The following is a 24,230-nucleotide window of genomic DNA, read 5'->3' as shown; positions in this document are numbered from 1 at the left end:
TATCTTCTTACAGTACTTAGTTGTTTGCTTTTTTGTTAGATAAAACATTAGCAATGTATCCTTTCCCTACTCCCTGCCATCAAACCCATTAAGATTTAAAATCTTTGTCAAACAGATGATTTTAGAACTTGGGAGGTGGTAGTTAAAAAAAAAAAATTCTTACACAAACCACCTACTCCATAAGCACAGGCCTGTGAACCTTTCCCTCACAACTCTACATTTCTACTTTAAGTAACCGACCTTTCAACCCTACCCATTTAGAGGAACCAACCAACCATGAAAAGGGGGTACAGAGTTTACCCTCATCTTCTACCTTTAGTTCTGTCACATGAAAAAAATCTCACTCTGCCCCCGTATCCTTCTCAAATCTTCACAAGGAGGAAAGTTCTCTTCTACAACTATCCATGTTCCTCAGATCTGCTATGTATGCGGTGCAGACTCAGTGGAGAGGAGGGAGAGTGACAGGAGGACTCAGGTAGACTCTATGGCACCTTCCTCCACATACAAGGGCAGGTTGTCCCCCCAGCCCTCTCCTGAGCAGCTGACTCAACCCATCCTGGCTCCTCATTCAGACAGCTTGTCACTGAGGAAGAAGACTCACAGATGCCTTAATTTATTTAAACTTGGGTGGCTCTCTAATATGACTAAATGACACGGGAACAATCATCCCTAAATAAACACTTTCTTCTAGAGATGTCTCTGCTCGTCTGTTTCTATGCTGCATCCATTTTTCCAGGTTCAGTGGTAGAATGCGGCGCTCTAGTTCCTGCTGGGGCTTACTTGAAGCAGAAAGTGAATCCTTTTCCAATAATTTCACAGTACTTGTGATTTCAGACATCAGTTCAGATAGCTTACACTTTGTCAGCCTTCACCAATGCCTTAATTCATTTTTAGATTTTGCTGTGGTTTTTCATTTTCTGGCTGAGCTGGTTTTTCGTTGTTGCTCAGGCTTTTCTGTAGTTGCAGCGAGAGGGGGGCTACTCTCTAGCTGCGGTGCAGAGGGCTCTCCTTGCGGCGTCTTCTCTTACTGTGCAGCATGGGCCCTAGAGCACACGCACTCAGCAGTTGTGGTGCACAGGCTTAGCTGCCCTGCAACATGTGGGATCTTCCCAGACTAGGGATCAAACCTGTAACCCATGCACTGCTAGGTGAATTCTTAACCACCGGACTACCAGGGAGGCCCATGCCTTAATTCTTGACACTACAAGGTGGAACTATCAATGAGATCACATAAGCTACTGTTGGACAAATTTGTAAGACAGAAATTCACTACATATTTCTCGACTGTCAGAACTGAGCAGTGTGATGTAGGTAGGCTCTGGAGGAATAATGGTAATAAGTTATCTGGGTATCCAAGTGTCTGAAAGACCTCTCTGGAAACACAAATATATAATAAAGACAGAAGACAGTTATCAGGGAGGGTGCTTATTACATAGTTTAATTTGGATCTGATTATTCTCCTACTGCAGAGGAAAGAGTACTTTCAATATAACATCTGCATACTAAGAGGTAGTATAGCAATTAATCTCAGTGCAAAACTAAATCAAGCTTTCTATCTTCTGGGAAAAAACTTAGATTTTTTTTTTTTTTAGAAATTAGATACTCTTTTCTATCTAGTTTGCTGTGCTGTGCTTAAGTCACTTCAGTCATGTCTGACTCTTTGCAACCCCAAGGACTGTGGCCCACCAGGCTCCTCTGTCCATGGAATTCTCCAGGCAAGAATACTACAGTGGGTTGCCATGCCCTCCTCCAGGGGATCTTCCCCATCCAGGGATCGAACCCATGTCTCTTACGTCTATCTGCATTGGCAGGTGAGTTCTTTACCACTAGCACTACCTGGGAAGCACCCCATTTTCTGAACTTTAAAAATTAAAGCGCTCACATTTTTTAAAGTCCTTTTTTACATAAAGTAGAATTTCTAACTTACAGGTCTATATAGAAACCAATCTGAACTGGACAAACTATGGATTCAACATGCAGATGAGATTTCTTCCTATGGTTACCCTGATACCCACATTCAAAAGCATCCTATAAAAAACTGCTTCAAAATCTTTCTGAAATCATAATAGTGCAGCAAAACCACAAGTAAACAACTGCCTGCTGCTGCTGCTATGTCGCTTCAGTCGTGTCGGACTCTGTGCGACCCCATAGACGGAAGCCCATCAGGCTCCCCCGTCCCTGGGATTCTCTAGGCAAGAACACTGGAGTGGGTTGCCATTTCCTTCTGAAAAGTAAAAGTGAAAAGTGAAAGTGACGTCGCTCAGTCATGTCCGACTCTTAGCAACCCCTATTAACCTGTTATTTCAAATACTGATTGAAAAACCAACAAGCATTTTTTTGCGCAACTTTTTAAAACACTATAAGTTGAAATATCAAACATGCACAGAACTGTTCCTTCACAGAAGGCAAGAAACTGCCAGCACACCACATGGGAAGCCATTCTCAGTGCTGTTGGCTATGAAAGTGGGCCTCCTCCAGGGTCTGGCTGATGTGGAAGTAAGGGCCTTGGCACAGCATGGACTGCTCGGCACAGGCTGGGGATGCTGTGGGCTGGACTGGCGACGAGGTGGTTTAAGCTGCTTTCAAGCCCACTGGCCCTGTCTAGGTTACTGATGCTGTTGCTATTGCTGCTCCCACCATTAACACTGCTAGAAGACTATGTGTCCCAGGAGTTATGAAAGACAGGGTTTCTACTATTCCTTTGGTGGTCTTCTTCAATGCTTTCCTTCTCCTTTTCCTGCAGCAAAGGTACTCACCCACCACAGCTGGCAGAGGGGAGTAACAAGGCCCCAGGAGAAGAGGGGACAGACAGTGCTGTGTTTCTGTGGTTGCCACGCCCACTCCCTCAGGCCGCAGCTCTCACTGTATGGCAGTACCCCTCTCACTGTAAGTGGTACCCTTACTTCCAGCATCTGCTCCACATCCACCCCCACAGCCACTGTGATACCCAGGCTTAGAGTCTTTATTGTTTCCACTGAAAGGAACTAGGGTTCTTTAGAGAACTGGCTGATTTCAAGTTTGGGGCAGGATTAGAAAAACCTGCATATCTTCAACTACCAAAATAACAAAGACTACTGGACCTACTTGGATCACATCAAAAGTACTCAGGAGTCAACCTGAAGAAGCTCCCAGTGACTAAAGATGCAAAATTTTGTGCATCAATATAGATAACTACTTCAGTGTTTTGAAACCAAATATTTTAAATACATGAGTTTATAATAACAACGAAAAAATCTGTTCATCTTGGACCATTAGAACCACTTCATTTGAAAAATGGTAAATAAAGGGGGAAAAATTAAACATTTATCTTGCCTTTCCTAGACAATCTGTACATCTGGGCAATCAAACTGTTAACATGGAGAAGCTTCTCTTTATCAAAGTATTTAGACACAGAGAATCATGAATCATGTGAAATAACACCACAGGATGCATGCCATTAGCAAGATTTAGACTGTAGGAAACTCAATAGTACAAATAACAGAGTAAACTGCAAGGAAGAAAGGAGAGAAAAGGAGAAGTCTCTTAGGAGACAAATCAATCTGCTAGGTCCTTACTTTTTAGAAACACACTCTTACATAATTACAGATTAATTGCTATGATATCCAGTTATCTGTGATATATGTATCTATGTGCTACCTACTGGCTTCCAAAATACAAACATTCCAAAGTGTGTACAATCCGTCCATACCATTATTTTTATCAGACCGCTGGGGGTGGCTATTGACAGGATTCGGTTCACCATGCGTTGCCCAACGGGTATGAGCTATTCCAAGGTGTACATCAAATTCTATATCCAAATCCATATCTTGTTGTTCTGAAGAAGATAAAATAAAAAATTCCAATATTAAATCAAACTGTAGGGATAATGCTATAAGCTGTATTTAAATTATTACAGTCTTACACCTGGAATATACAATTATTAAAACTGAAGATCAGGCTTATTCAAACAGTAATTAAAAGACTTAGAGGAGTTAATGCAGCTGAAATATTTAGGGTAAATGGTTCCAATAACAACCCCAAAAGTGTGTACAAAGAGATAAAGCAAATATGACAAAATGTTGACAACTGGTAAAAATAGATGAAGTATATGGATGATTAATGTACTATTCTTTCAATTTTTCTACAAATTTGAAAATTTTCAAACTTATGGTCAAAAAGAGCTAATGTGATCTTTAAAAATCTTATTTAATCCTTTCTTTGAAAAAAAATTAGTATCATTTTAATTAGTATCATGTTAAGAAAAATTCGTTTTCTCAGTGCCACACAACCTTATGACCACAATGTCTTTGGTCCCCAGTGAGTGGCCTGTATCTCACACCATAAACTGCAATTATGAAGTTTCCAAAATCAAAGAACAGTCTTTGAGAACAAAGCAATACTATGAAAGCATGAGGTTACAGGCTGGTGTTCCTCCTCTGTTTTAAAAAGCAGGTACTCTAATTCCCTCTCCCTATGAACTCTTTTTTCTTCTTCCAGGGGAAAGAAAGAAAAAAAAAAAAAAAAGAGTTCTAGTATATACTAAGAATGTCCCCTTTTAATTGCCTACATACAAAATTCACTTGGCTAAGGAAGCAAATAACAAAGCTTATCAAATTAGGTCGAAATTAAGAGCAAACTGCTGAGAAGTCTGAACAGGAAAGTCCATGCAGTTTAATATACAGTCTTTGTGGGTTTTATCCTGGCTAATCAAAGGTCATTCTAAAATACAAATCTGATCAAGAAACAATGCTTAAAATCCTTGAATAGACTTCCAATTACTTAAAATGTGGTTTGCATCCCTAGTTACCCATATGAACCATCCTAAACCTGGTCAGGGATTTATACGTAGATTCTCAAATTCTAACACACAACTCAAAAACTATTTTCTCACAAGATAAAGCCCCAACACCTTTTCACAATATACAAGGCCCTTCACCATTTGGCCCCCACCTACCTTTCCATCCCCTTTCCATCCTCATCTCCCAACCCTCTCCAGTCACTCCTCAAAGCTCTCAATGCACCTGTTACAAATAACAACAGCTAACATTTATGGAGAACTTATCTTGTGTGAGGTACTACAAACACCTCCTCACTCTATTCCTATCACTCTGACCATCATCTCTACACTGGACTACTAAACAGAATCCTAATTGGTGGCCCTGTGTCCACTCTTCCTTCTGTACAATCTAGCCAAAGTGATCCACCCAAAGCAGAAGTTAGATCATGTTACTTCCTATGCAAAATGTTCCAATGGCTTCCCAACAAACAGCAAAATCCATTGTTCTGAAGACCCTCTGTGCCCTAGCCATCAGCCTCCTCTCTAGCCTCGTCTCCTGCACTCTACTCCTCACTTACTGAGCTCTAGCCCCACTGACTTCCAGCTGCAAGCAGGCCAAGCCCACACACAATCTATGCACTTGGTGTTCCCTCCTCCTAGAATTCCCTCATACAGACAATCACATGATCTCTGCTCAAATGTCACCTCTACCATACTTGTCCTTTATAGCACTGATCTCTACCTGATATTATGTATTTATTTGTTGTCTGGCTCTCTCACTGGACAGTAAGCTCCATCTGGGCAGGGACTTTGCTTATCTTCTTCTCTGTCCTCAGGGCCTAGAACAATGGCTGGTATACAACAGGTACTCAATAGATATTCATTCTGTTACTGAATCCTCACAATACGATTACATACTATTAGGTATAACTGTCCCCATTTTATAGATGAAGAAACAGGCTCACAAGGTCACAAAACCTGCCCTAGGTCATGGCTATAGGAAGCAGAGATAGAATTTGAAGCCAAGACTGGCTGGTTCCAGAGCCTAAGATTAAAACCACAGTGTACACTCTTCTGTACTATTACAACATTTGACATATTGTCAACCTGGCTTCTACCAGAATTTAAGTTCTACAAAAAGGAGGAGCTTGTCTTATTATCTTTGAATTCTAAGTATTAAGCTATATAGAGCAGATACTCGAATTTTTGTTGGCTAGCTCAATCAATCAACGAAGAAAAATCGTCAGTGTCTTTTCTGATTTAACAATGTTCTAAATAATTAAGGCAACCTGATAAATGACCTCCAGAAAAGTAAGGATCACCGTTTATTACTACTTAACAGGCCAATACAAGCAATGAAAACACGTAATTAGCTTTTTTAGATTAAGGTTAACTGTAACTGAAAGCAGTATGTCCCGTCACATACTGGCAAGAGAAAGTACATCAGAGAAAATAACAGGAGTCTATAAAATGAACCCATTTCAAATTCAAGGTAATTACCATATCTAGTACACTGTTGGAGAAGGCAATGGCACCCCACTCCAGTACTCTTGCCTGGAAAATCCCATGGGTGGAGGAGCCTGGTAGGCTCCAATCCATGGGGTCGCTAAGAGTTGGGCACGACTGAGTGACTTCACTTTCACTTTTCATTTTCATGCATTGAAGAAGAAAATGGCAACCCACTCCAGTGTTCTTGCCTGGAGAATCCCAGGGACGGCGGAGCCTGCTGGGCTGCCATCTATGGGGTCGCACAGAGTCGGACACGACTGAAGTGACTTAGCAGCAGCAGCAGTACACTGTTGCCAAAGGAACTTTATTTAAGGTCTAATAAGAAAAAAATCATTGCTACAACAATACACAAATTCCCCACAAGTAGTATTTCAGGTTTTATAGATTAATCATGGCTCCAATCCTGACTGTTTCTATTCGCTGTTACTCCACTCTAAAGCCATGTACCCATGTTCCTTATTAATTAAACTGAGAGCTCATTCAATTCCCCAACAGTTCATGACATCTTTTACACTCTCCTTAAGACTCAATTCTATGTAGTCCCTCAATCTCTACCTTACTCAGCTTTCTTTCACCTCATAACTGTTTAAATCAGCCTTTCTTTTGCCCTTAACCCCTACGAAGGCTAACTCCCTACCCAAACCCACCTTTCTGAGCTGGAATGCCTCAATCACTTCCTTTCTTGCATCTTCTCTCTTCCCCCTGCATTCACTCCCAAGGCTCTTTGTCCCCTGGGTACCTTTTCTCAGATGTCACCTTTCTTAATAGTCCAAACATATTTAATGTGCTGGTAATAACAAAATACCTAAATACCTACACCCAGAGAACAAATGTTAACATATTAATATAATCATTTGTGTTTTACAGCTTTAAGATATAAAATACTAAAAAAATCTTTAGTTGTCACGATCTAGGATAGCAATCCTCTTCTGCCTTTCCTCTGCTCCCAAACCTCACTGGCTTTACTGTTGACACCATCTAAAGTCAGTACCTGCTCCTCTGAGCTTCAATTTCCTCATCTGCAAATGAGGAAGATAATTTTAACTACTCCACAGTTACAATGAGGACTACACAGAAGGCATTCAGTCAAGCGTCTGGGACACAGAAAGCAACAAATGTCAGCAAGTATTATCCAAGTTAGAAGCTACCAATAACCAGTCTAATGACCTTCTTTGAGATGTCTTCCTTCCCTTTTGTCTTAAGAGGTTAAACACTAACACACTGGCAATAACAAAATAAACACCACAAATATCCAAACAACACATTCCAAATTAACAAATGTTAATTTCTAGCCATTTATGCTTTAGATCTATTTAAGTCCTGAAATGTAAAAAAAAAAAAAATGCAATTGGTGCCTCCTTTATACCCTACTTCATTCCTTTCCTCCCCAAAGGAGTCACAAGAGCTTTCCCACCTGTGCCTTCAAACTTCCATTGTGCTAATACAGCTATAAATTATAGTGTTCTTCTTTTTAATAGCACAATACTGTACATACCTTTCCACAGGTTTTGTGTTTTTTTTTTTCACTCCAATATTAGGTTCTCAGAAAGCAGAGCCAGATCTGGTACATACCTTCCAGAAGCTAAATATGGTCATTCACTGTCACATACAGCTTATTCTCCCATTCCCTCGCTGGTGGACACTGAAGTTGCTTCTAAACTTTGCTGCAATGCCATCTAATTGTCATGTCTCCTTGTCATAGTGTTTCTTTCGAGTACACACCCACGAATGGAAGTGCCTGGCCATAAGGGATAAGCATCTCCCATTTAGACAGTGCCAGACTGCTCTCCCAAGGGACTCATCAGGTACAAATTCTCCAGCTCTGTCTGCAAGTGACCATTCCAGAAAAGAGATCACTTTCCTGCAGGAGGGAACATGTTTCAATATGACGACATTCAAAGATGGTGATTCTGGTCACTATCTTCCTTTCCAGCCTGCCATACTCACTGACCAACAATGCAGCTTTGAAAGCTATCTACCATTCCATCAAACTTGCCTTCCCTATTCTTACTTTGACCCAAGCTAATCTATTCAGAAGGTCCTCCCTCTCACCTTCACTGCCCCAATATAATTAGCAGCCAATCCTTACATATACTTAGCCTCCCCAACTTGTGGGAACTAGCTCTCCTCTGAATCTTAAACCAATCCGTTTGTTCTCTCCTATAAAACCTACTATATTCAACCTGGTAAACAGGATGCAGTACACACAGTAGACCAAATATTTATAATCAAGTTTTTGAAGTGTAGCTGTTTGGGTGTCTGCTTTATTCCAAGCTAATCTTATCCATAACAGATTCAAAATAAATACTGTCATAATTTGTTGAACAAGTACAGTTGACCCTTGAACAACACAGGGGGTTAGGGGTGCTGACTCACTGAGCAGTCAAAAACCTACATGTAACTTATAGCCAGCTTCTGGATCCAAGGTTCCACATCCACAGGTTTAACCAACCATGGATGGTGTAGCAGTGTAGTATTTACTACAGGGAAAAAAAAAAAATCTCCATATAAATGAACCTGCACAGTTCATACCCATGTTGTTCAAGCATCAATTGTACCATGAAGCTGAATGTCTGGCTTATGCAAAAATTAAAGATGAGTAAATCCATTGTTCTCCTCTTTCACCTGTACCCCTTTACAATGATAACGATGGCATCCATTTCAGCAGGTATATAAACAACCTACTGTTTCCTGGGTTTTGTGGAGGATTTTTTTTATATGTTTTTTCAATCAATTTACTTCAAAGTATTTGCTTTGTTTTCAAGTTTTCTGTGAAAAAATAAAATGTATAAACACAAAATAATGAATAAATACTGTAAAGTACACTCTGTATGATGGAATATGTATCTCTGGCAACTACTTTATGCTCGGGGAGTAAGAAAATCACGAGGTAAAAATATGATAGTTACCTGATTGTATCAGACCTACTAAAAGGTACAACATCCAGACTGATGATATATCCAAACTCAGCATTTTAGTCCAAAGTGAAGACAAGCACCAAGTGAAGCCACATGAGTAAGGGCACTACTAAAAATACCTTTTGTCTTATGAAAGGCCCTTCCTCAGGAATGATGGCTATTTCCCTCCCCAGTTAATAATATTTCTGCAACAAAGGTACATTAAAAGCAGTATAAACAGTATCAAAACTACTTTTCTTCCCTCCCTTCAACTTTAAGAATCACCATTCTTAAAATGGGCCCCAAAATATGGGAGGAAAAATAATTTGGTAAGGAAGGGAGAAGGAAGAAAAGAGGAGGGGGGACAAAAAACAAACTAAGTACATTACTGTGAACTTCTTCATCCAGTGCCTTAACTTTTCCTTTCTTCTTAATGAGCTGGATTTTGCAGGCATTGGCTTCCCAATCTTTATCATTGCCTCCGTCAATTCCCACACCTGAATCATCCAGAGGTAGAAAAGCAAGATTTAGAAATTGGCTACTACTTAGAAACTATGACTGAAAGGCAGAACTTGTAAGTGAAAAATAAATTTTTTTCATCTAATTAATTCATTTACTTATCAATTCAAAATTTACTGAAAACGTACTATATGTCAAGAACCATGATAGCCACTAGAGATAAAAATGAAGAAAATTCAATTCCTGTTCTCAAATTTCTCAACAGTCTATTGAGAAGACAGACAAGGAAAAAATAATTACCATACAGTGTGGTTTTAATATAATAAAAGTCATGTGACTAGAATAAAAGTGCTACAGGTTGCGACTGCAGCACAATGGAGATAGAAGACTGGCACCACCTCAGAAGCAGGGTAAGGAAGGGATGCCAGGACACACAGCTCTCAAGATTCTACTAAAGTTCCTACAGAATTTGAAAAAGTTACTCTAGAGGTACTGGAAAACCACTGAGTTGTTTCAAGCAGAGAAATGACACGGCAAAGAAGTTTAGAAAACTCTTTGAAAACAGTGCAAAAGCTGGAGGAGAGAAACAGGGAAGAAGAAACCTGCTGTCAGAAGTTACAGTTACAGCAAAGCAAAAATGAGGAAGGCCTGAGCTACACAATGGTCATGAAGTGATGGGTGTACTGAAAAGCAGAACTGACTGAAGGTAACGAGAGAAAGCAACTCCCAGGCTCAAAGGACTTGCTGAATGACTGGCTGTTGGCAAAAGGAAGAGAGAAAGGATAGAGTGAGACACGGATGAGAACTGGAATGTATTCAGTTCAATTCTGAGCATGCAAGGTTTACAATATCGTGGTTTGTCCAGGGAAAAATTTCTAAGAAGTAGCCGGAAAAACAGGTGTGCAACATGGGAAATACATATGGATTGTAAGTCACCAACATACAGGAGGCTGATGAAGTCAGAGCTCACGCACAAAGATACAAAATAAGGAAAGAGGACTCAGGAAAACACTGAGTAAGTCAAAAAGTTCATTCGGGTTTTTCCACAGGATGTTATGGAAAAATCCAAATGAACTTTTTGGCCAACCCAATATCTTGAGGAACATTAAAATAAGTAATAGGTGAAAGAAAAGCAGCCTCCAAAGCAGACAAAAAAGAAATAATCAGCAAGTTAGGAAGAGAATGAGAAGATATGTTGTCAGAGGTGAAGGAGAGAGAGAATTTGAAGAACAAAGAGTTGAGGAATTGACTTTCCATTAGCTGAGGAAGAGTCAAGGAAGATAAACGCCCATTACATAGGGCAATGTTGAGTGTAAAGAGTTAATATGGTAGGCCCAAGACCGCTATCTTAGAAAGGCTTGCTTGCAAAGCTGGCCCCCACCAGGTTAACTGATTAAGAATGGCTTATTGCACCTATACCATTGGAGCAAACAATGTGGCTTATGCTGAACATCCACTTCCCTTCTAAGAGCCTGCAATGTTGGTACATGTTAGGCACCAGGTATCTACATAACCAGCCCACAGTGACAATCTTGAGCACAGAGTTAGTAATGAGCTTCCCTGGTACACATTTTACACATGTTGTCCAACTCGCTGGGGGAATCAAGCACGTGTGGGGACTCCACAGGGAGAGAATTCTGAAGCCTATGCCTGGCTTCCTCCAGACTTCGCCCCACGCACCTTCTCTCTTTGTTAATTTTGCTTTTTATTCTTTTGCTATAATAAACTATAGCCATGAGTACAATTATATGCTGAATGCTCTGAAGGAATCAGTGAAACTGGAGATGGTCTTGGGAACCCCAATATGATTAAGGGAAGGAGTTGGAGTAGAACATAAAGTTGACAAAAAGTTATTTTTCTTTGCTTTGTCATTTATGTAAGACAGAATCTTGGGCAAGATCACACGCCAGAAGCATGGAATCCATGGAGAAAAAGAAATTAAAAGATATTGGAAAGAAAAAAAATTTTAGAGAGTAAAGCCTTCAAAAACTCTGTTCTATAATGAAAATGGCCCCAGTAACTTGTTTTTACAGTAACATTCTTAGCACAAGAAGAGACCCATAAGAAGCAATTCTCTACATAAATGGTAATGTTGTTGAAACTGAATGAACAAGCCTTAAATATGATAAAAAACAAAAATTCTTCAGATTTTAGATTTACCAGAAACAACAAAATGGATATTATAAAAAGTCTAGGAACCGAAAACAAAAAACCCTTTTTATTGAGAGTCAAGAATCATGCAACACCCGTAATATTTTTTAAAGGAAATACCAGCAGAATCGTATCCTCTGTACTCCAGTCGCTGAAGGCCTTTGATTAGCGTCTCCAAAATTTCTCGTCTTGTGCGAGGAACATGGTAGTTTAAGTAAGCAAATATACCTGCAAATAAACAAATTTAATTAATAGAAAATTCTGACTAGAGAATCAAAATTGGCATAGTTATGACCAAAACCCTAATTTGCATAATAATGTATAAGATGTGCAAAAAAGGTGAAGCTTGAGTCCATCTTTGAAAACAAAAGAAATCTTCACTTCAAACTGTTCAAAGGCAGTGAAACTTTTTCAATTCTTATACATATAAAAAAGACTGAAGCAAATATGTCAAAACAAATGTTCAGTTTTTCAAAGAAGTTTGTAAGACTGGTGACTTACCTTCATCATTGACATTTTATCAAGTAAAATTTATTTTTCAAAATTAACCAACAAATTTGGGATTTATGTTCTATACACTGAGCATTATTTTTAAAGGAAAACATTTTCTGAACTAAATATTTTAAGTAACATATGTACCCTACAAAACTTACATAGAATAATTTTTCTTACTTTCAATGACCATGCTATCAACACATTTAGGAATAAATAACTTATAAATAACAATGATGTGAAGAATACTCACAATCTAAATCATTTAATCATAGAGAAAAAGGCTTAAAAAATATGTAATCATCATAGAAGCAGTGGTTTCTCACTTGTTCACCAGACTCTAGTAAAGGACAAATAACTGTAACACATATTATTAACTCTTGAGAATTCTCACTCTTGAGAACCAATCAAGACAGCATATTAAAAAGCAGAGACATTACTTTGCCAACAAAGGTCCGTCTAGTCAAAGCTATGGTTTTTCCAGTAGTCATGTATGGATGTAAGAGTTGGACTATAAAGAAAGCTGAGCACTGAAGAATTGATGCTTTTGAACTGTGGTGTTGGAGAAGACTCTTGAGAGTCCCTTGGACTGCAAGGAGATCCAACCAGTTTATCCTAAAGGAAATCAGTCCTGAATATTCATTGGAAGGACTGATGTTGAAGCTGAAACTCCAATACTTTGGCCACCTGATGCAATGAACTGACTCATTTGAAAAGACCCTGAAGCTGGAAAGATAGAAGGCAGGAGGAGAAGGGGATGACAGAGGATGAGATGGTTGGATGGCATCACCAACTCGATGGACATGATTTTGAGTAGGCTTCAGGAGATGGTGATGGACAGGGAAACCTAGCATGCTGCAGTCCATGGGTCGCAAAGAGTCGGACACGACTGAGTGACTGAACCTGAACTGAGAATTCATAGAAAAGGAGCAATCATTTCGAAAAGCAAAACTATAAACAGAGACTTGTACAACATAAACTGATCCAGTAAAGTGGCAACAGAACACAGGTAAAGGAAATCCACATTTTAGGAATAGCAGCATGAAAATATTCTGAGGTCTTCCATGATTGTGCTTTGGCCAGCAAGAATATAGCTTAAATGTATAAAAACTGAAAAATCAAACTATAAGATCAGATCAGATCAGTCGCTCAGTCGTGTCTGACTCTTTGCGACCTCATGAATCGCAGCACGCCAGGCCTCCCTGCCCATCACCAACTCCTGGAGTTCACTCAGACTCACGTCCATTGAGTCAGTGATGCCATCTAGCCATCTCATCCTCTGTCATCCCCTTCTCCTCCTGCCCCCAATCCCTCCCAGCATCAGGGTCTTTTCCAATGAGTCAACTCTTCGCATGAGGTGGCCAAAGTACTGGAGTTTCAGCTTTAGCATCATTCCTTCCAAAGAAATCCCAGGGCTGATCTCCTTCAGAATGGACTGGTTGGATCTCCTTGCAGTCCAAGGGACTCTCAAGAGTCTTCTCCAACACCACAGTTCAAAAGCATCAATTCTTCGGCGCTCAGCCTTCTTCACAGTCCAACTCTCACATCCATACATGACCACAGGAAAAACCATAGCCTTGACTAGATGAACCTTTGTTGGCAAAGTAATGTCTCTGCTTTTCAATGCTATCTAGGTTGGTCATAACTTTCCTTCCAAGGAGTAAGTGTCTTTTAATTTCATGGCTGCAAGTCACCATCTGCAGTGATTTTGGAGCCCAGAAAAATAAAGTCAGCCACTGTTTCCACTGTTTCCCCATCTATTTCCCATGAAGTGATGGGACCAGATGCCATGATCTTCGTTTTCTGAATGTTGAGCTTTAAGCCAACTTTTTCACTCTCCAAAAGCCTTAAAGAAGTCCAAATCCCAATAATGCAACACATTCAGAAAAATTCACTACTAAATCAGCTCTCCCTTAAGAAATGTAATTCCTTCCCTGGCGTTCCAGTGATTAAGACTCTGCACTTCTAATGAAGGATGTGTGGGCTCGATCCATGGTTGGGGAACTAAGATCCTATGTGCAGTGAAACATGGCCAAAATTTTTTTACAAATAAAAATAAAAGAAATATAATTCCTGTTTCCTGAGATTTATTTTTTTTATTGAGGTAATACTGAGGCATTTCTTTCTACCTCAATATAATTTATGAGGTATTTATTTTTTTATTGAGGTAATAAGTTGCATGTATATAACATTATCGGAGAAGGAAATGGCAACCACTCCAGTACTCTTGCCTGGAAAATTCCATGGATGGAGGAGTCTGGTAGGCTACAGTCCATGTGGTCACAGAGAGTCGGACATGACTGAGCGACATCACTTTCCTTCTTTCTATAGTTCCTTTTGGAGAAGGAAATGGCAACCCCTCCCCGCCCCCAACAGTGTTCTTGCCTGGAGAATCCCATGGACAGAGGGGCCTGGTGGGCTGCAGTCTATGGGGTTGAAAAGAGTCAGACACGACTAAGCAACTAACACACACACACATACAACATTATATTTCTACTTCTGTATACCTTATATACTCTGTTCTGTGTTGCTACATTCTTGTTTTTGTTTGGTTTGTTCACTTAAAGAAATGCAATTCTGATGGTAAAAAAAATAATACATTCATAGAATTAAAGATGAAATATGATAATCAAATACCAATTTTTAAAACAATTTAAATGTTAATGACAAAAACATTGTTTTTAAGACAAGTTATAGAGAGATTCAATACATTTTTTAAAAGAAAATTCACAGTGATGTCATACTAAATTCACTAATTTCAACACATGTAATTCAACAACATTCAACTTTGATATTTTTCCTAACTTCAATCTCCCTGGTTTACATTGGTTCATTGTATGGATCCTGAGATCCTGAGTACAATTTTATAGGAAGAGAAATATTCTCTAAACCAATATCCCTCTCCAAACAAACAAGGTTTTTATTTATCTGGCTGCGCCAGGTCTTAGTCGCAGCACACAGGACCTCTGGCCTTCACTGCAGCGTGCAGGACCTTAGTTACCCAACCTGAGATCGAACCCGCGCCCGGCAATGGAAGCACAGAGGGTTAACCACTGGACCGCCAGGGAAGTTTCACGTAAGTATGTATGTTTTTTATATTGTCTGTTGATTCCCTATTAGCAATACTAAGATTCATCGCAGCTTTACAGTAAAGACAACTATATCGCTTAGCCTATGATACTCTGAAAGTATTCTCATAACAATTTCTAGGCCTTTAGATACTGACAACACTGATTTCAAGACATTCATATTTTCTTTCTTTGTGGTCCATATAAAAATGGTACATTTCCCAATAAATGGCATCTTATATTCAATGAAATACCATATATCAATTCCAATTCAAAACCTGCCTTTCTCTCAAGAGAGGAAGCACTACTATTACCAATAATCATTACTGTCATTGTTTTGGTTCACTATTGGAACAAAGTAAAAAAGAAGAGGTAGAATAGAGGAAGTAGTAGGAGCGATATTTCTCCTTGCATAACTAGGCAGAAACTAAGAGGATTAAAAGGACGACACACATAGAAAAATTCTCTAAGATCAAAGTATCAGAGCTGGGAGAAGAAAGTTAGTTATCCAGCATTAGGAAAATGAAAGATAAAGAGGATAAATCTGTTGATTTACACACCAGCCCCTTGAGAGCACAGCTGGCCCACTTGTTCAGGTTAGGGGGTTATCTGTAATCTTGGGGAAAACAGAACCGCAAACAATTGCCAATTGGGCATGCAGAGCATATTTACAGCCGTTTACAGGGTAAGTATTCATAACTCAAAGCAACAGAGTAGCAATCCCTACTTCAGGTCTTTGGTATTTGTCTTGTCAAACCTCACAATAAACAGTTCTGCTTAAGGTAACTACAAAAGCCTAAAAACCAACTCTTCACAGCTCTTCAGTAACTGTTCCAATGCCACTAACAGTAGTAGCTATATGGAGCACAGGAGATTTTCTACTGCCAAGTCGGCTTGTGTTTCCAAAGTGAAAATTTCTTGTTAATGTAATATACCTGGAATAAATATATCCCTAACTGAAGCAAGAGGCTGCACCTACAAGCACCATTCTCAGAAAACGGCAACTTAAATTCAGTGACATAAAAGCACTTATAAGCGCCTTGCTTAACAAGATATTCAGACATGACCTAGATCATAGACTTGACACACCTGGTTAAAAGCAATCTAGTTATAGGCAAAGACTGTTCAACTGTACTGAAATGAAAACAATGCAATTTAGCTGACCAATCACATTATTGTTTCTATGTCTGGTTTAATTTAGGTTCTTATGAACAAAAAATTTTACTTTATATGAGGTATTATTAACTTGCAATATTGTATTAGTTTCAGGAAGAAATTTTGCTCTTCCGTATTTTCTCACTTTGACAGCTTCAATATTCTGATGAGAACCTAGATATCAGAGTTTATCAGTATTAAGAGTTCAAATCCCTTCTCCAAATTTTATATTTTCTGAAACAATCCATCCACAATGTCATTTGTTTCCTTTTTACAATTCTTATAACAACTTACAAATTATCACTAAAGATTCAAATTACACAAATCCTACAGAATAAATTGTGAAAAATCTCTTTTCCACCTCCATACAAGAGATAACTACCATTAACCCCACACAAATTGCACCAAACCTTCAGGTATGAATTTTTCTACATATATAAACTCAGATGTATATGGTCTTAGAGGTTTTTCTAAAAGCATATGAATGTGATAATACACATATTGTTCTGTATTTTTCTCTTAAGATGTTGGAGATCTTTTTATGTCAGTACAACACATCCACCCCAGTCTATTTAATGGCTGGATAATAATAGTAGATCATAATAGACTTCTCATTTTTTACCCAGCCATTTACCTATTTATTGAGGCTTTCCTAACTCTTTGTAATTATAAACAATTCTGCAATTAAAGTTATACACAACTGGACACTTGCCATAAAACACAGTCAATACTATAATTGTGCAGGCACATTCTATAGGTAAGATTCCTCTAAAAGATGAAATATTTGAGAGAACATTTTCTACAACCCCAAAAACACAAAGAAAAAATTACATGGAGTGACACAAGAGAAATTCCCATTTTTTATTTAACTGTTCAAAATCTTTTTCCTAGTTACAAAATGCTGGTTGAATTGTCCCCTACTTTGTTGTAAATACTTGTGGCCACTGGACGGAGCTCCAAAACACTTCTCTCTTGCGTATTTAACACCCTGGAACTCAAAGCTGTGTTTTAAACCCTGACATCACTAATTATACACTCCCTCACAGTCTACCTTTGTCATCATCTTTCCTGAGAAAAAGCATGCATTCCTTGCTTACACACATTCCAACATTCCATCTCTCCTGCTTCTCTCTGATCAATCACACATCAGACCACAGTTTTTCATCATCTTGCCAAGTCAGCCCCTCTGGGCCCATTATGCTCTCACCTGTGTCCCTGAGCACTCCTACAGTGAAATCCATCCATTTCAGGTCATCCATCCATCTGAGGTCTACTTTCCTAGAGACCCTCCCAACTGCTGACCAGTTCTGCTAATTCACTGTTTGTCTAACTTTCAAATCACCCCCAGATATTATGCTAAAGTCTAGAATCTAGACTAACTCTTAAATCCTCATTTCTCTCTTTCCAGCTTCTTTCTCATTTCTGGTAGATTCTTTGTAGAACTGAAGCCTTCTTCTTCATCTTAAGGGTATAATACTCTATACCTCTCTTATCCTTCCTTATAAACTCAAAATAGAGAAAGATATTCTACACACTATTCCATGAACCAACCTCTCCTACTTGAACAAACCTCTCCTACTTGTCTTGATAAGTGAGTCCTTGATTTTATAAATACAGAACTTTTTGTTAACATCAAAATATTATGAGGATCCTACACAACAGTTCAGTTCAGTAGCTCAGTTGTGTCTGACTCTTTGCAATCCCATGGACTGCAGCACACCAGGCATCCCTGTCCTACACAACAGTGGGTTGAGTTTTCATTATCTAATGATCTAGCTCAACTTTCAGTCAATTTAGAGACAATGCTTAGGGTATGAATCAACCAGTTAACACCTGGTTTTAATTTCATAGCTTACATGTTGGAAATCAACTTTTCAACTCTACCAGGGACTTCAGTTTCACAATATTGTCTCTCTTGTTGGTATACATGCTCTCTTCCTGAACACAAACTTAAATTCTTCTACCTTCATATGTGTAACTTCTCTAATGATTTCTTTATAGCCAAATGCAATTAATCTCTCTCTGCAGTATTAAACATGAATGACCCTTTTTCTACTCTTACAGACTTTCTACTAAGGCAATATACCACTTTAGAACGTTTGTGCCTCTAACTACTATTCTTTGGCCTCTTTTCCTGGTACTTCAATTTCTTCTTTCAAACCCACTGGTAGTGCTTCTTAATTTATTATTTCTGACTTCATACATTGTTTGGTAAAATGTGTCATCAGTGGTGTCTCTCACAATGCACTAGTTCTTTACCAGCTGGCAGCAGTCCTCACCAAGAGTCCTATCCTGTCATCTGGAACATTCCTGGCCTAACCAGTCTCTGAATTTCTATTCATTTCACTCAAAATCTTAAACATGGCAATGAACAAGGACTGTGTTATTATCACCCACACCTGTTGCACGTGTATTTACTGTTCCTTTCAATCAGACAGCAATTCCTTGAAGGCAATTCCCTTGTTCTAGTCGTCTCTCCTAAGGGCAGAGTGCCAAGTACAAAGAGATCACTTAAAATTTCTTTTCTTTTACCAATATTTTGTTATTGAAGTATAGTTGCTTTATAATGGTGTGTTAATTTCTGATGTACATCCAAGTGACTCAGTTATACATACATATCAAATACCTTCTAGTACTTTCTAGGCACCTAAAATGTACAGTCAAAAATTCTCAAACCACAGAAAGAGAACACTATATTGCAGGATGCTAAGTAGGCATACAGTAAAAGAAAGTCTCCATAATTAAAGGTTTAAGAAATACTGGATTAAACAAAGTTAACAGTTTTATTTGTAGAACTTCCTAAAAACTTTAAACTTGCTAATTGAGAATCTCCAAAAGCAGAATTACCCAAACTTATCTGTTACAAAACTCCCACCTTATACTGCTCATTACCAGAACCTGTTAACTTTTCCTTTTCCAGGGAACACAACTGAGAAAATGCTCATTAAGCGATAATTCTTTTCTTTCACTTCTACTTCATACTCGGTATGTTTAAGAATATGGCAATATAACTAATTTTATGATTTATCATAGAAGCCAGTCTCAGCATCACTTAAATAGCCCCACAGCCATTACACAGTATAATTACAAAACAATTTTTAAGGATTCATTTCAGAATATTTTTTAATTGCGGCTCTCTAACTGCTTTTAAATACAATCTCATCTACGAAAATGTCGCTTATATATACCACTGAAGCAAAAACGTATAATCCCATACTTATGTAAAAAAAAAATGCAGCAAAATCTGTTAAGAGCTGTGTGAAGTTTAAGTGAATTGACTCTCTTACTGAAGCCAAAGGTAAAACAGATTATAAAGGACAAAGTGCATTCCGAAGAATCAAGAATAAGAGGAAGACAAAGGTTCTTAATGCTTATTGGCACATGAAACGTTCCAATAAATCCTGCAATTAAAAAACTGAAAAAAAAAAAAAAAGGCCAGTTCAGTATTGTTTAAATTTGCTTCTTAAGTTTATTTGACCATAAAATCTTTTTTCCCCTCAGTAACACTTACTAACATCCCAATACAATCTGATAAATAACAGTTTTACCAGTATTTCTGATTGGAAAAAGCTATCAAAAAAGAATTGCTACCCTCATTCTTCTGTTTCAATATTCTGCAATGTTGAAATCAAATAATCATTTAGAAAACCTTTAACAAGCAGCAGGTATTCACAAAGTAAACCTCTAAATTTTCCCATCTAATCTCATCTCCACTCAGTTCCTCTGCCTAGAAATTCTATTTCAATAATTAATAAGTGGGAAGAAAACAAAGACAAATCTTGTCTTAACAGTTAACTTTCAGAACCATACACCAAAGAGAAGATAAATTCTGGATATTCCTGGAATCATGTAAAACTCTGATCCAGGTTAAGAGCAGGACCTTCGAAATGCCTCAAATACTAGTTTTTTATTTCTTGCTCCGTCACCTGTTTCCTCAGTAGTAAAACACAGTGGAATGGGGATGCTGGCTGTGTGAAAATGTCTAACATTTAATCTCCACCCTAAAATCTGAACCTCCACTCTTATCTGAACGTTTTCTAAACCAGATCTTATGTTTTCTTTTATACTAATCTATTTTTTACTTCCTTTTTCCTGGAACAAGATAAGAAATGATCTGCAACCAGAAAGCCAGGTACTTGACTAGGTGAATGCTTCATCACTTAGAAACACTTAATTACCAAACCAAGCACCCTGGGGGCCCCCTTTAGTTTGGGGGCCAGCTCCAAACTAAATTATGTCTTTCGGAAAACCATTCTGCTACCCTGAGACACAGCAAAAGTATAACTGATTCTAAAGTCCACTCTTCCAAATAATTTCAGCAAGCTATTTATAGTTGTTTGTTTTTTGTGCAGTTTTTTTAGTCTACTCTAAATTTAAATCTGATCTTCATTTTAGAAGCTGAAATTAGCATTAAGTTAAATACAAGAAAAAGAGACACTAATCAGCACCAGCTACCTCCTGCTCAGTTCTTCTTGAAAAGGGCTACAAAGAATAACTTTCCCAGGTAGCTTCAATTCTATTGCAATCATAATTCCCTTAAAAGGTGTTTATCTTCCAGGGGTAAAGTTGTTGTAAATTTCAATAAGGAAGGTAAGAATTCAATTCTTTTTGTTTACAATAGCCAAGTTAGTACCAATTTTAGAGCATATTAGTCATTTCAGATACAATTCTGACAATTCCTTTCGAACTCACTGTGCGTGCGTCCTAAGTCACTTCAGTCGTGTCCGACTCTGAGACCCTACAAACTGTAGCCCGCCAGGCTCCTCTGTCCTTTGTATTCCCCAGGCAAGAATACTAGAGTGGGTTGCCATACCCTCCTCCTGGGGAATCTTCCCGACCCAGGGTACGATCCTGCGTCTCCTTACATCTCCTGCATTGGCCGGTCGTTTCTTTACCACTAGCGCCACCTGGGAAGCCCCTTTTAATTCACAACACTTTCAGGTTACTATTAAAATGACTAAGTCTCAAATCATGTAATAGAAGAGCCTAACTTCAGGTTTTAGCTGTTCTAGGTAACACATTCATTAAATGCAGGCCAATATTTCTCATAAGTAAGTGTTTCAAATGGAAGCACACTCAAGGGATAAATGAAGTACGATCTCTCTCCACGGCCACTTCCGGGCCCATTCGCAAAGGTATTGATCAGCATTGGGTTCTGCTGAGTCGGGGGCAGGGGGCGGGGCGGGGGGATAGGCAGGAAGTAAGATCATGCATAATGTCATTATCGTAGTTCTAGTTATAGTTCTATTTTCTGCTGGGCGTGCCCGAAAGAAAGAAACTAAAATTAAGTATTTTTTAAAGGATAAATCCTAGAAACATGCGAGATAAATTCAAGAGACCTCACCTGATGTTCCACAGGTTGCCTCACTCACCTGGACTCTTTTGAATTCACTCCCCTCCACACCTCAGTTCCCTCAGCCCTCGCCCCTTTTCCAATACAAGACACTGCTTTTCCCTCCTATTTCTCTTCTTTTCGCAAAGCCCCCATTCGGCCCCCCAGATCCCCTCTAAGGCCCGCCCTCCTCTCAGGTGCCCTTCCAGGTCCACCCCTCCACACTCCAGCTCCCCTTCCCCCAGCAGCCTCAGCCACCGCGGGACGCCCCCGGCCCAACACCCAGATTTCGCACCCTCCACACTCCCGCTCCCCGCTCCCGCCGGCGCCACCGGCCTCAACGGCGCCCGCACGGCACCCCAGCACCGCCCCGCAACACGCCCCCCGCCCGCGGCCCCCTTACCACACATGCTGCAGGAGGCACGGTTGGCAAGGCGAATGGCGAGCGGCTGGCGAGTCCGGGAGCGTACACGAGCCTGTAGGGCAACCCGCGAGCTTGGGGACCAAGGGGGCGCCGACACGACTCCCTCAGGGGATGCGACGGCGGAGGCAACGACAGCGGTCTCGGCCTCCCGGGCTTGCCAGCAACTGCCGCGGGGCCCCGCCCCCCGGCGCGCACCGCGCCGCCGCCGCCGCCGCCCGCAGGTCCCATTGGGCCGCGCCCGCGCCGCTCACGCGCAGGTCCCGCCTCCTCGCACCGCCCCGCCCCGCCCCGCCCCCGAGCCCACGCAGGCCCTGGCCTGCTGGCGGCGGAGACGTGGCACCGGTTCGTGGCCGTATCCGCTTGAGGTTCCTGGAGACGCCCGCCCCGGGGCGAGCAGCGCTAGGCACTGCCCTGCGGGGAATAAGGAACACGGCGGCTGGCAGGGAACGACGAAAGGATCAGTAAAGAGGATGGACTTGTTAGCAAAGCAAATAGCGTGCGTTGTTCGCCTCGTGTAGCCCAAGGCCCCAAGACCCAGCACCCCATCGAGCGGAGGAGGAGGAGGAAGAGAACAGGCGGCCTTATCCTGGGGGACCAACAAGTCAGGAAGGAAAAAGGACGGAAGACTGATGAGAAATTGCACAGGATTGAGTGAGGGGAGGGGAGAAAGGCAGTATTCAGGTTCGGCCAGTCTTTCTGGTGACAGGAGATTCAGGTCCCAGCTTAAGCTCTAAGTCATACGCGTGGCCTCTAAAACCTCTGCTCCCCATACCCACCGCATAACCCCCGTTTTTTGCAGAGGCGGAGGGGCTGACTGTAAGGTTCAACTATCCAATACTATGTGCTCGGGCTTAAGAAACTCTGCTGGCCCAGACTTCGAATGGCCAACAGGAGAGGAGTGTAGGAATTGCCTAGATTTGACAGCCTTAGCTTGGGCTCATGAATGATTAATTCTATGAATTAATGCACCATTCCTGCCAAGAGAGACTTAATCAGAGAGAGACGATGTTTCTGAAAATTTACTACCTGAGCATTTGCTTTAAGAAGATTTAAATGCTATCTTTGGTCAAACGTAGAGTGCTATCATAACTCAATTAATGGCCAAGATTAGAATCAAGTAAAATTTGTGTTATATACAGAATACCACATGATATTCTGACTCCACGTCTCTCGCACTACTGATGTCTTCCTACTCTACCTTTCAGTCCTCTACACTCTGAACAGGTAGTTTCTCAACTGGGCAGTTTCTCAACATCCTCAATCTTTTGCATGTATTAGTTAACCTTCAGGGAATCCCCAGCCCATCTCTGCCTAAGTACTGCTTCTTGGGGAAAACCCTTTTTGTCTTCCCCAGAGAGACTTAAGCCTATTCATTAACCTCTCATTCTTTGAGCTGCCAGATTTAAAGCAATATGCATCTATATTTTATGATTTTTTGAGTATTTCCCTGCAAAGCTAAGTTTCTTGAGAGTAGAACAAGTCTTTGCATGCCCAGCACCTAGTATACCCTAGCACAAAGTAAGAGATCAAAAATGTTTCTGAATGAGTGGGAAAAGTCCTGTGTTCTTAGCAGAATTGACTTTCTATGGTTGGTTATCTAATCAAATGCAAAGGGCTTTCCAGTTTTTCTTAGAGGAAAAAAGATGTCCTTTTAGCATGTATCTGTAAAAGATGAAAACACTAATTCAAAAAGATACGGTGCACTCCAATGTTCAGCACTATTTACAGTAGCCAAAGTATGGAAGCAATCTAAATGTCTATCGACAGATGAATGGATAAAGAAGGTGCATTATATTCCATTACATACTCTCTCTCTCTCTCTCTCTCTATATATATATATATGATGGAATTTTATTCAGCCATAAAAAGAATGAAATAATGCCATTTGCAGCAACATGGATGGTCCTAGAGATTATCAAACTAAGTGAAGTAAATCAGACAAGCATAAATATCACAGGATATCAGTTATAAGTGGAATCTAAAAAAT

At 40.0% G+C, this 24,230-nt stretch overlaps 1 protein-coding gene across 4 annotated transcripts in view; it reads right to left on the bottom strand.

Moving 5' to 3' along the window:
* Nucleotides 1-22,414, bottom strand: part of GFPT1 (glutamine--fructose-6-phosphate transaminase 1) — a 64,544-nt gene extending 42,130 nt beyond the window's left edge. For 2 of the 4 annotated variants that reach the window (XM_086326250.1, XM_086326251.1), the window contains exons 1-4: nucleotides 22,223-22,414; nucleotides 11,893-12,000; nucleotides 9,547-9,659; nucleotides 3,689-3,814 (exon numbers count right to left, since the gene is read on the bottom strand). In XM_086326250.1, the coding sequence (XP_086182376.1) occupies nucleotides 3,689-3,803 (115 nt within the window). In that variant the 5' untranslated portion in view covers nucleotides 3,804-3,814; nucleotides 9,547-9,659; nucleotides 11,893-12,000; nucleotides 22,223-22,414. The remainder of the gene's footprint in view (nucleotides 1-3,688; nucleotides 3,815-9,546; nucleotides 9,660-11,892; nucleotides 12,001-22,222) is intronic. The other 2 variants (XM_086326248.1, XM_086326249.1) reach the window with 1 other exon arrangement.
* Nucleotides 22,415-24,230: the final 1,816 nt, after the last annotated feature.

This window comes from Bos grunniens, chromosome 11, assembly GCF_055505025.1.
Source record: "Bos grunniens cultivar Pamir isolate PY7600 chromosome 11, Bosgru_T2T1.0, whole genome shotgun sequence".
Lineage (NCBI taxonomy): Eukaryota > Metazoa > Chordata > Mammalia > Artiodactyla > Bovidae > Bos > Bos grunniens.
This window is presented reverse-complemented; position numbering and strand designations above follow the sequence as displayed.